Source organism: Cetorhinus maximus, chromosome 1 (genome assembly GCF_964194155.1).
Source record: "Cetorhinus maximus chromosome 1, sCetMax3.hap1.1, whole genome shotgun sequence".
Classification (NCBI taxonomy): Eukaryota; Metazoa; Chordata; class Chondrichthyes; order Lamniformes; family Cetorhinidae; genus Cetorhinus; species Cetorhinus maximus.
The window spans coordinates 72,898,651-72,912,274 of NC_135879.1; the positions used below are offsets into that span (position 1 = coordinate 72,898,651).

The 13,624-nt window shown below is 42.1% G+C and overlaps 1 protein-coding gene across 7 annotated transcripts in view; it reads right to left on the reverse strand.

The window, feature by feature from the left end:
- Positions 1-13,624, reverse strand: part of spock3 (SPARC (osteonectin), cwcv and kazal like domains proteoglycan 3) — a 708,975-nt gene that overhangs the window by 500,832 nt on the left and 194,519 nt on the right. For all 7 annotated transcript variants that reach the window (XM_078542382.1, XM_078542400.1, XM_078542363.1 and 4 more), the window contains exon 3: positions 11,568-11,613. In XM_078542382.1, coding sequence (XP_078398508.1) covers positions 11,568-11,613 — 46 coding nt within the window. The remainder of the gene's footprint in view (positions 1-11,567; positions 11,614-13,624) is intronic.

Sequence of the window (13,624 nt, forward strand, 5' to 3'; positions counted from 1 at the left end):
AAAAAGTTGGGGGGGTGGGGGGGTTCAGTTGCATGGAAATATACAAAATCAAAGTTTAAGGAGAGGGTAAGAGTGCAGGTTAGTGACGAGGCTGATTGTTACTAAAAAGTGAAAGGAAGGGACAGTGTGTGAACATCATATTACACCAAAGAATCACATGAAAGTAGGGAAAATTGACAATAGGGCAAACTTAAAGGCTTTGTATCTGAACGCATGTAGCATTCAGAATAAAACTAATGAGTTAACAGTGCAAATAGAGATAAATAGGTATGATTTGGTGGCAATTACTGAGACGTGGTTGCAGGGAGAACAGGTTTGGGAGTTAAATATCCAAGGGTACTCAGTGTTTCGGTAAGATAGGCAGGAAGGAAAAGGAGGTGGTGTAGCTTTGTTAGGAAAGGAAGAGATCAATGCTATAGTGAGGAATGATATAGGCACTGGCGAGCAAGACGTAGGGTCAGTATGGGTAGAAATAAGAAATAGTAAGGGTAAGAAGTCCCTGGTGGGAGTAATCCATAGGTCCCCAAACAGTAGTTCAGCAGTAGGGCACAGTATAAACCAGGAAATAATGGGAGCATGTAAGAAAGGCACGGCAATTATCATGGGTGATTTTCATATGCATATAGACAGGACTAATCAAATTGGCAAGGGTCGCCTCGAGGGAGAGTTCATAGAGTGTATTAGAGATTGTTTCTTGGAGCAATATGTTGTGGGAGCGGCTAGTCTGGATTCTGGTTTTGTGTAATGAGATGGGATTAATTAATGATATCATAGTAAAGGATCCTCTAGGGAAGAGTGATCATAGCATGCTAATATTTCAAGTTCAGTTTGAGAGCAAGAAACTTGAGTCCCATACTAGTGTTCTGGAGTTAAACAAAGGTAACTACATAGGCATGAGGGCAGATTTGGCCCTAGTGGACTGGACAGGAAGACTACAAGGTAGGACAGTTGATGAACAGTGGCAGATATTTTAGAAGATATTCAATTCCTCCCAAGTAAAATATATTCCAAAGAGGAAGAAAGATGGTATGAGGGGGAAAAAGCATCCATGGCTAAGCAAGGAAGTTAAAGATAATATAAAGGCAAAAATAAAGCATACCAAATTGCAAAGGTCACTGGCAGGCTGGAAGATTGGCAAACTTTTAAAGATCAACAAAAGGTTACCAAAAAAAAAATAAAAAGAGCAAAGGTAAATTATGAAAGAAAACTAGCGCAAAATGTAAAAACTGATGGCAAAAATTTCTACAAATATATAAAAGGAAAGAGAATTTTGGTCCCTTGGAGGATGAGACTGGGGAGTTAATAGTGGGGAATGCAGAAATGGCAGAGACGCTTAACCAATATTTTGCCTCAGTTTTCACGGTGGAGGACACTAGTACCACCCCAATAATAACAGGTAGTGCAGAGGGTATAGAAAAGGAGGAATTTAGAACAATCACCGTCACATTCACCAATACAAAAGTACTGAGCAAACTATTGGGATTAAAGGATATCGAATTAGACAGGCTAGAGACGTTGGATGTCTTGCAGCCTGTACAATTTTCCAAATGGGCAGTACCCATAGTTCCAGTACTAAAGCCTGACCAGAGTATGTGAATATGTGGGGACTACAAGCTGACCATTAACAAAGTGGCCAGACTTGATGGGCATCCTATGCCGATAATTGATGAATTGTACTCCAAGCTGGCAGGGGGAGCCGCATATCTGAAACTTGACGTAAGCCACACTAACCAGCAAGCCAAGCTAGAAAAGGCTTCTCGGGATTTTGTGACTATCAACACACACAGGGAGTTATACCAATATACCAGATTACCCTTCGGGGTCTCATCGGCTTGTACCATTTTCCAATGGATAATGGAAAATTTACTTCAAGGTTTACCCCATGTTGTGGTTTATCTCAATGATGTCCCAATAACAGGACTAACTGATGATGAGCACCTGGCTAACTTGGAAGAGGTATTGAAGCATTTCACACAAGCCAGAGTACGTTTGATAAGAGAAAAATGTATCTTCGGAGAAAAAGAAATGGTCTACCTGGCTCATAGGGTCGAGTTGCAGGGCCTTCACCCAGTAGAAGACAAGGTGAGAGCTATTTGTGAGGCACCAGCACAGAAAAACGCCATAGAACTCAAGTCCTTCTTGGGAATTATTAACTACTATGGCTGTTCTCTCCCAAATATTTCAACAGTACTGGCTCCATTATATGGGTTGCTCAAGAAAGACCACAGGTGGACTTGGCAAGCCCCACAACAACTGGCTTTTATGACAGTGAAGCAGTTGCTACATTCATGAGCCCTGTTGGTACATTTCGATCCAAAGAAAGAATTAATTTTGACGCATCCCCTTACGGAATAGGGGCAGTACTCTCCCACCAGATGGCGGGTAGCTCCGAATGGCCCACTGGTTACGCCTCAGTGTTGCAGAACAAAGATACTCACAAATATCCATCTTATTTGGCGTTAAGAAGTTCCACCAATATATCCATGGTCGCCACTTTACCATTGTATTTGACCACAAGCCAGTACTAGGCTTGTTTGGAGAAGATAAAGCAATAGCCCCAATTGCCTCAGCAAACATCCAAAGGTGGGCACTGATCCTAGCTGCTTACAAATATACTTTTATCCACCGGCCAGGAAGCCAGATTGCAAATGACGACGCACTAAGCCGATTACCTTTAAAAGACAGCAATGTGTAGGTCCCAATTCCTCAATAACATGTCTTGTCATTAAACATTCTGGATTTGTCACCAGTACATGCCAAACAAATAAGAGAGTGGACAGACTGCCATCTAGTTTTGTGTCATGTCAGGGAACAAGTCTTACAGGGATGGTCTAAAGAGCCAAAGTCTGATGAAATGAAGCCCTATTTTAATAGGAGATACAAGCTCACCTGCCAAGATGGCATCTTTCTGTGGGGAGCAGGAGTCATTGTGCCTCTGAGAGGAAGAAAGCCATTATTGACTGAATTACATTGTGCTCACCCCAGCATCTCTAGAATGAAAATGTTGGCGCGGTACTACTTGTGGTGGCCAGTGATGGATACAGAAATTAAAACTTAGTCAAGAGCTGCATACAGTGCCAACAGGTACAGAAATTACCCCCTTCTGCTCCATTGTATTCCTGGGAGTGGCCAGGAAGGCCATGGGTCAGCCTCCACATTGACTATGTGGGGCCTTTTTTGGGCACAATGTTCCTCTTGATTATAGATGCTCACTCGAGGTGGATGGATGTATATGAGGTGAGCTCACCCACATCTGCCCACCACCATAGACAGATTGCATCAGAGTTTTGCAATACACGGGTTGCCAGAGATAATCGTGCCTGATAATGGAATGCCACTCACCAGCGGGTAATTCCAAAGATTTACAAGTCTCAATGGCATAACACACGTTATGACCTGGCCATAACAGCCTGCATCCAATGGTTTGGCCGAGAGGGCAGTCCAGACTTTCAAGACCGGAATGAAAAAACTGGAGACTCTATTGCAACTAGATTATTGCATTTCCTACTCAGCTATAGGACTACGCCACACACGACCACCAGTATTACCCCTGCAGAGTTACTGATGAAGAGATGTCTCAGGACACTTTTGAGTCTCATAAGGCTGAATTTAGCGGGGAGGGTAGAGAAAAGTCACGAGGCCCAGAAAAATGGGCTTAATTACCACAGTCGTAAAAGAAACTTCACTGTTGGAGACACAGTTCTTGCAAAGAACTTTGGAGATGGGCCCAAATGGCTATCAGGTGAAGTTAGGAAAGAGGTCCTGTCACTGTACTATCACATATCAGTCGAAGGTCAGATAATTAGGAGACATGTAGATCATCTCATGAAAGGGGAAGCTGATCTACAAGAAAGGATGCGCCAAGCATTCCCGTTGGAGTCTACATCACATGTGGAAGGAACGCTACTTGGTTTGGAAGTACTTACAGGATCCATTGAGTCTGAGAGAGTCGAAGAAACAAACTCATAGGTTCCTACTGGAGAGTCTAGCGGACAGGTGACTCCTGAGAGGGGGGCCTCAGATAAACCATCCAAAGTCGTAGAATTACAACGTTCGATACATTTGAAGAAGCCTCCAGAGAGACTGAATGTGTAAATAGTTTATTTATGTAAATAGCTAATATATTGTGATGATTGTAAATTGTACTTTCGAGCAAAGGGGGAGGGATGTGGTAATCTGAGGTGCAATACACCTTTAAGAGAATGTGAGCAGATTGACCACGTGACTGTATTACCCAATTTCTGTGTAGCACGGGCTACAATGTTAATCAGTAGTTCAGAATTGGGTTGGGTTGGAAAAGCAGCTGTGTTAGTGCTCTGTTACTTGTGTTAATAAACAGCATGTACTTCATTTAACATCGGTCTCTGTGTCTGTTGTATCTTGATTACCAACTCACTCACCATTAGATAGGCGTGCAACCGTGTTCGGTGATCAAAGCGACCTGACAGAGAAGGAACATAACCATTTAACAAAAGAACAAAGACATTATAATGAAAGGGGCTGTTCCACAGGTAACTGACACTTTAGGGAACAGTCAGGAGGTAACAGGAAATGGCATCTGTACATGACTGCCGTCCTTAAGAAACCAATCAGGGACTGATTATGCACTGCCTAAATCAGAGTCCAGGAACATCACTGATCATGAGCAGCATATCAGAAAGGGTTAAAGAGCACTAGCTTTCGGCAGCAAGGCATGCAGAGATTGAAAACTGAAGACTTACTCAGATAAGGGACTGCATTCTAGCTAGGAACAGAAGACAACAGAAGTGACAGAGAGGGAGGACCACGTGTTGCCTTGCACCCTAGCCTAAATTGCAATGTAAGAACTGCATTGAACCAGTTAAGTTATTGGGCTGAGAGATAGGGTGGAGCCGACACGATCCATGCCGACTCACCCCACAGACCAATGAGGGCAAGTGGCACTTCCCCTCCTTACTGGGGAGGAAGTCCCATCCTCTTGAGCTGCAGGTCAATCCATCAGTCCCAGCAGCGCCAGGAAGGCATCAATGGCTGCTGCCTGGGCTGCAGAAGAAGACCAAGTTCCATGGATCCCTGGAGCGAGTAAATTTGGGGTCTTGGACTGGGAGGGTTTGGGTAGGCTAGGGAGAGGGCCAGTTGGGGGGGTGGGTTTAGGGGAGGGAGCAGTTATGGAGGAAGGGGACTTCACCCTAAGGGGAAGGCCGTCCTGCAATCGGCAAAAGGCAGCTCCAGAAGAGTGCCCCTCCTGCCTTCATTCCCGCCGTTTGTACTTGAGGTATGAAAAAAATCAGACTTCCCACTCCTGCCCTACTGCCCACACCAAATGTATTATCAGGGTGAGTTGGCTTGATAACAAGCCTAATTGGCCTTTAATTGGTCATTTAAATTTGGCAGATAGGCTCCCAATTTTGGCACCCACCTGCCCCCCATATTATGGGGGTGAGCTGAGCGATGGGTGGGAAGTTGGTTGAATCGGTGCCCACCCCATTTTACATGCCCCCCCACACCCGTGGGAAACACGCCCATGGGGGGCACATAAAATTTAGCACCCCGTCTAGCTTATTAAGTATAATGTTTTGTGTTTCTTGATATTATGACACCAGAATATCTATATGGTCAAGGTCTCAAAAGGAGAAATTAACATTAAGTGGGGGAAGACTCACAGAATTACAGTTAAATTACCCAAAACTCGTATAATCACATCATTGTAAACACTTCCACAAGCATGTTAAGCCGCTATCTTAAATGAGAAAGGATTAAAACAAATTATCATTTCTCTCATCAGGAAGCTCTTTTGTTGGTACTGCCGGTTCATGTGGAGAGGTGCTTATATTTTTAACTGATCATCTTCCTTAGAGCTCAGATTAAATTATGTCATTCATTTCATCCTCTTCATCCTATTTTAACAAAACATTTACGACAAAATCAGCTAGTTTTGGAGATTCCTTTCAAAACATTAGCAGTGAAACAACGCATTCACAGAAAATGATTTTTTTCTCCAAATGTCTTCAAAACTTCCCTCAGAAATTAAGATTTTTTTTGGAACTCTACCAATAAGAAAAAAATGAGTGGAGGTATGAAGAGTTCCACTACCAGCCTTGTTCAGCAACATTCATGACTGGACTTCCACAAAGACTGTGTAGAGGAATTATCACCCACAATTGACTGCATTTGCTGATATTGAAAGTGCTTAACATAAATCATGTTACTATTGTCTACCCAAGAGTAATGTTTTCTTTCTATTGACAAAGAGACAAATGAAATGAAATGAAAAGGAAGACATAATCAAAAGGTAATATCACTAAACAAATTATGTTTCTAAAAGGCTAAATTGCTATAATATATGCAATCATTTACCTTGCCTACTTACAAACAACCAGTGGCACACAAAATAATAAAGTTATAGAAGGAGAAAGATGATTGTTATGCATATAGGCAGCCTCTATATTTTATTTGAACGCATGGAATTCCAGATGTACAAATGCTAAAAAATGGCCATTACCATTTTCTTGGTGCGAGGGTCTGCTCTCACTCATAGGCATTTGAGACCTGCTCTCACTCATAGACAACATACAAATTTGGTGCTGCCTCCTCTTTTACCTGATTGTACCTTTGGCCAAGCATAATGCACTGCTGGATGTCTCTGTGCTCAGCAGGGAGCCGGGCAGCATGTGCTAATAGCATGTAACAGCCTTCTGTTCTTAAAGGCAGTTTGTCCCTCTTAAACAGATACTGCACTGAATTACAAGAGGATGCTGGTGAATAATATGGCTGCAATTGTAAACAAGCAAAATTGAACTCCAGGGCAGAGAGAGGCTCCAAGGTCATGGATGGGGTTCTGGACACTTTAGAGGTGGAAACGGACAGGAGGATAGGTACCATGGTTATGCACCTGGGGTGCTAGGGGCCCTGGAGGACAACCCTCAGAAGGCATTGAGGGCAGGTGGTTAGGGAGGTCAACTCCTAATGTCTGGACCTGAAGACCCGGCTGCAGTCCCGCACGAAGTCTAATGACCTCATGCAAGTGGTCAAGATCAGTGAACACATCTTTACATGACATCTCCTTACCTCCTGCACCACCTGCTGAATGCACCACACCCTCATCGCTCATCCATCAGCAGCCCCTGGCACTCAGAACTCACACCCAACATCCAGATACTCTCTAGTACCTCACCTACATTCCAATGATGCCAGCTTCGCACCCAGCTCCCACTGCTTCTACATATCTCCGACTATTCAGCAGTAGCAGGTAAATCACCCAAACACAATGCAACAGAACAACTGAAATTCTTCCCTCTTTTGTGCAGGACAAGGTGGCACCCAATAAAAGGGAGCAGATTAGAGCTGGCAGGGAACAAGGGCACCTGCATCTCGTGAGCCCTATGGAGAAGATGGTCTCCACAACACAGGGTCAGCAAAAAAGCCTGTGGCATCTGGCATCACTGAGAACATTGAAAATGACAGTATGTTCTTTTCTTATGCCGCTTCTGAACTCTCATCTCATTCTCATCCTGCTATGTGGCATGATAAGCAAGCTGCGGATGGTGTGACCATGAACCTCTTGCTTTATACTGCCCCCCACTCCCCACCCACACCCACCTTCCTCTTCTAATTTTATGCTTTCAGACCCCCAAGAACTGCCAGCTACTCAGCCACAGCAGTCCAGTACAGCATTATTGCAGACTCCCTTCCATCACTTGATTTGACACTCTCAGCCACCAGCTCAAATAATGTCACCTCATTTATTTAAGAGGCTAGTCTAAAGTTGGAATCTACATGTGGTGAGCCACAGGACACGAGTGGGCTGCAGCCACACCAGGGAAAAGGATGGTTCATGTACCAACTCACCGGAGGTTGCAAACAAGTTAACAAGTTCTATTACAGGAGAATCAGACGAAGACTTTGATAGGACTGCACACAGCAGAGTACTGATATGAATGCATAGAGACATTGGGTGAATTGACTGGCCTGCCAAACAGCCTCTTGTCACTGTCAAGAAGCATGGAAGAAACCGGCTCCAATTTGGCAGAATGCATCGTGCAGAGCTTACCCTCTCCATGCCCTCTTGATCTGTCATGCTGCAGATCCAGTGGCACTGCAACTGCAGCTCATGTGTGGATAGGTCACCAAATCCTCTGCCCTCCCCATGAGGATGCAGCAAAATTCACGTAAAATCTAGGAGCTCACCACTATACCTCCAGAAACACTCCAGAGTACTTCCATAGACTTCACAATAGCAGAAATTATTCAAAATTACCTTAACTGCAAGTTGTCTGCCTGGCCCTTTAAGTGACCCTAGTGTTGAGCAGCTGAGCACTCGTTCTTTGGTGAGTGGTGAGTGACAAGCAAATTCATTGACTGTTCCTGCATGGTCCAAATTTGGAAACCGATTGCCACATGATGCCTGTAAGGCTGAGTGATATTATGATAACACCAGGTCACATACTTCTGGTGTACAAAGGCAATGCTGCATGAGTACCATTCCCAGTATGTGGCGATATGCAGACCACGTCAAAGTGGTTGGAGGCACAGCGTACACCATTAGGAGAGTGGTAGACGTCTACACTGCCATCTGAAGCAGCATTGTAAGTTCTGAATTTCACTCTCATGATGCCTAGACTCTGGTTGGTCGAGAAAGCTGGTAAAGCAGCTTGCACACAAACTTGATTTTATTGAACAAACTAGTAGTTCCCACTGCTGAGGTATGCTAATAAACATAATCCAGAGAAATTATAAACAAATATTGAGCATTGCTTTCTAGCAGACTGCTAACTTAAGCATTGGCATATAGTTCGAAAGATCTGTAGATGGCTTAAAAGAACAGCACAATATATTTTCAAGGTGGTGTTTTGAAATGTGATTTTTATAAGGAAAAGCTATTGAAATAGTCCAGTGAGCTTTGGAGTTACATTGAAAGGGGATTAACTAGAATTGCTCCAGTCCTGTGCTGAAATTAAAATCTTGTCTAACATGTTGTGCCCTTGACAAATTTCTGCACCAATGATAGAGGATAGGAAGATATATCCCAGATTCTGTGTAGGAGAATATTGATCTGAACCATAATGGTGTAACCATAAATCAATTTTTACAAATTATTTTTCACTTGGTGGTATATATAAGTAATAGCAGCATCCAGTTTACACACTACTATCAAATACATCTGCTATCTGCACAACAAGACCAAAACTCTGAAAAGCGTTTTCACTAAGATCAGTTATTGGTGTTTATTTATTTTTTTGACCAATGTTACATCCAGCTACAACAACAACAACAACAGCTTGTATTTATATAGTATTTAATGTAGTAAAATGTCCCAAGGCACTTCATGGAATGCTGCCAAACAAAATTTAAACACTGAGCCATGGAAGGAGACACTTGGGCAAATGATCCAAAAAATCTGGCCAAAAAGATAGGTTTTAATTAGTATTTTAAAGGAGGAAAGACAGGAAGAGAGACAAAGAGGTTTAGGGAGGTATTTCCAGAGCTCAGGACCTTGGCTGTTGAAGACACAATTGCCAATAGGGGATCGATTATATAGGGATGTTCATGAGGCAGAATTGGAGAAGTGCATAGATCTCGAGGGGTTGCAGGGCTAGGGAGGTTATAGAGATAGGGAGAATGAGGCAATGGAGAAACGTGAAGATATGGAGCCAAATTTTAAAATTGACATGTTGCTTAACCAAGAGTCGATTTAGGTCAGCAAGGTCAAAGTCAATAGACGAAATGGACTTAGTGTGAGTTACAACATGGCCAGCAGAGTACGGAAGACCTCAGGCTTATGCTGGGTAGAACATTGGAGACAGCCAAAGTCCTTTAGAATAGTGAAATCACAAGGTAACAAAGGCATGGATAAGTATTTTAGGAGCAGGTGAGCTGAGATAGGGGCAGAATTTGGCACCGTTACAGAGATTGAATAGGAAGTCTTAGTGACAGTACAGATATGTGGTCAGGATTTCATCTTGGTGTGACACCAAGGTTGTGAACTGTCTGCTTCTGCCTCAGACAGTTGCCAGGGGAAAGGATGGAGTCAGTGGCTGGGCTAGACAACCAAAATTGTGCTGGAGACCAAAGTCAATGGCTATGGCAGAAATTTCTGCTCATCCAGTATAGGATGTTGGACAAGCAGTTTGGCAATTTAGAGATGATGAATTGGTTGAAAGGTCGTGGTGAGGTACAGCTGGGTGTTGTCAGCATACATATGAAAATTGGCAGTGTGTTTTCAGATCATGTCACCTAGGGGCAGCAATAAATCAGAAAAAGAAGTGGGCCAAGAATAGATCCTTGTTGGACACCAGAGGTAACGCTGCTGGAGCAGGAAGAGAAGCCATCGGACGTAAACTCTGGCTATGAGCGAATAGATAAGAATGGAACTAGATAAGCATAGTTTCATCGACCTAGAAGACATATGGTTGAAGAGATATTGGAGGAGGATGGTGTGGTCAACTGTGTCAAAGACTGTAGACAGCTTTAGAAGGAAGAGGAAGGATAATTTAAGTATAGTTTACATTTGTCACAGTCATGAAGGATGTCATTTATGACTTTGATAAGAGCTGTTTGGCATTGTGATAGAGTGCAAACCTGACTGGAGGGATTGGTAAGATGGACATGGATTTGGAGAGGTGATAAAACATTCAAGGATTTTGGAAAAGAAAGGGAGTTGGAGCTCAGGTGATAGTTTACAAGGGTGGAGGGGTCAAGGGTTGTTTTTTTTTTGAGAGGGGTGATGACTGCAGACTTGAAGGAGAGGGAATAGTTAATAATATCAGTTAGCACTGGAGTTCAGGAAGGGAAGTTGGGCGGTGCGAAGTTTAGTTTGAAAAGGTTTGAAGGAGAATGATATCGGTCTCATGAACAGGATGAGCTCAGGGATGGCACAAGGAGAAATAAGAGAGAAACTAGTGAAAGGTGCAAGTTCAGGGCTAGGGCTAGGGTAAGGGGCAACCTTAGAGTAAGTTTGGCCTGGTGAGTGACCAGAAAGGAGGGAGTTGCAGAGGTACCTGATTAGATGGTCTCAATCTGAGTGGAAATTAAGTCCCCGAGCTCCTCGCACTTATTGTTGGAGGTAAGGGTGGAAGAGACAGGGAGAGGAGTTTTAGAACACAGTTTACAATCAAGAAGAAGTCTATCTTTGGATTGCAAAGATTGGACCTAATAATGCTCATGTCATCCAGCCAGATGTGATGAATAGCTAAACCAGTTGTCTGCTATAACAGTTCAAGTCTGCAATCCTTAGGCTTATGGGGGCTGAGATGAGAGCCATACTGGGAGAATGGCTAGGTGAGAGAGAGTAATGGTCGTAATGGGTCTCGGACACTGAAGGTTAGGGTGTAGTTGAGCAGATCAGTAGTTGCAGGAATATTGTGGTGAATGGAAGGCCAGAGTCTAGACATTTGAGATTTTGAAAGTACAGTTATAAATGAATTGTATATGTTGTTGTATGTTTCAGTCACTGAGTACTTTTTTTACAACTTGTTAAACTTTTTTAAAAATAATATGAACATTGCAAAATGGTGTTTTTTTTAAGATTGACAACTCAAATTTAATAAATGGTATTAACCATGATCTTGAAGAGATTTGTAATATGGTACCTTGGTCCAAGTGTCTGCCAGTGTTCCAGCTCCTGAAATAATCATCCTGAAAAAGTACAAAAAAGAATATAAGAAATATATTTTGTCTGTTATGGATTAGTAATGTTTTAACCTTCCCATGAATAAGTTATTGTAACACATGCAAATTGAAAATTAATACAAACCTCAACCTCCTGTGAGGGCAAGCATTAGAGACAAAAAAAAACAAGTTAAATAACAAATTGGAAAATCAATTTTGTTAAAATATAAATGAAACTCTTGAGTTACATTCTAAGGTGAAATATCAAAATAATTTTCCAGGCATAGAACTGAGATATTATCTACTGAAAATGTGGGAAATATTCAACAGGTCAGGCAGCATTCATGGAGAGAGAAAGGGAGTTAATCATTTCAGGTCGATGATTTTTCATCAAAACTGATTAAGGTAATCAATCTGAAAAATTAACTTTACTTCGCTCTCCACATATGCTACCAGACCTGCTGAGTATTTCTAGCATTTTCAGTTTTAACTTCAGATTTCTAGCAGCTGTAGTATTTTGCTTTTGTATTGAAATATTATCATTTTCTAATTTAAACCTATTTGAAATGCTTCCAACGAGAATCATAAACATTTCACTGTAATAAGCCGTATTGCTGGAAAACATTGAAAAAGTCAGACAAGTTTATTCTCCAACTCCATAGCCAATCCCTACAGAAAAATTATTGGATATCACTATGAGATAATTGTTTCCATATTTCCTCCAGTATTTTGATCTTGGATTTTTTTTTGTTTGAGTTCATCCCTATCATGTATGAATTTACCTGTGAAATTATATTGAATGGAGGTTTAAATTCTAAACAAAGCTCTGACTTTTTCACTTCTCGAATCCTCTCCATGTATCAAGCATTCCCAAGGTTGGATATGAAACAGCTAACTCCTCCTGCATTCTAGGCTCTTCCAAAATTCCCTAAATTCTGGAAAGTTCCCAGTGGATTAGAAAACCACAAATGTAACACTTCTATTCAAGAAAGGAGGAAGACAGAAAGTAGGGAAAAAGAGGTCAGTTAGCTCAACATGGGAAATGCTGGAATCCATTATTAAGGAAGTAGTACAGAACATTTAGAAAATCATAATACACTCTAGCAGAGTCAACATGGTTTTATGAAAGTGAAATCATGTTTGGCAAATTTATTAGAGTTCTTTGAGGATGTGACAAACATTTGTAGAGTATTTAGGCTTCCAAAAGGCATTCGATAAGATGACTCATAAAAGGTTACTACACAACATAAAAGCTCATAGTATTGGGGGTAACATATTAGCACGGATAGAGGAGTGACTAACTAATAGGAAAAGGAATGTCTGGAAAAAATGGGTCATTTTCAGGTTGACAATTTGTAACTCGTAGGGTGCCACTGAGATCAGTGCTGGGGCCTCAACGATTTACAATCTATACTAATGATTGGATGACAGCACTGACTGTATTGTAGCCAAATTTGCTGACAACACAGATAGGTAGCAAAGCAAGTTGTGAGGCGGACACAGAGTCTGCAAAGGGCTATAGGACGGTTAAGTGGGTAGCCAAAGTTTGGCAGATGGAGTATAATGTGGGAAAATTTGAAGCTGTCCACTTTGGTGGGAAGAATAGAAAAGGAGAATATTATTTAACTGGCGAGAGACTGCAGAATGCTGTGGTACAGAGAGGTCTGAGTGTCTTTGTAAATGAAGCTCAAAACATTAGCATGTAAATACAGAAAGTAGTTGTAGTGTAAGGATCTGACACATATGGGGTTAATGTGGGACTGATTAGAGTACCACCCACATAATGAATTAAGAGAGCATATGATTGAATCCAGGGTCAGTTGACTGTTGGACAGAGCCATGTGTACCAACAAGCATGGAGACAGTTCTTAGCTTGGGCCCTTGTAATAGTTCTAAGTAGTTAACCTAGGTATGACTACAAAGACTTCTTCAGACCTACTGAACTGTAACCAACACTCTACAACATAGTGGCAGCTCATGGAAAAAAAAAACATGGCTAAAATGCGGAGACAAACAGAAATGCTGGAAGACTGAGGGA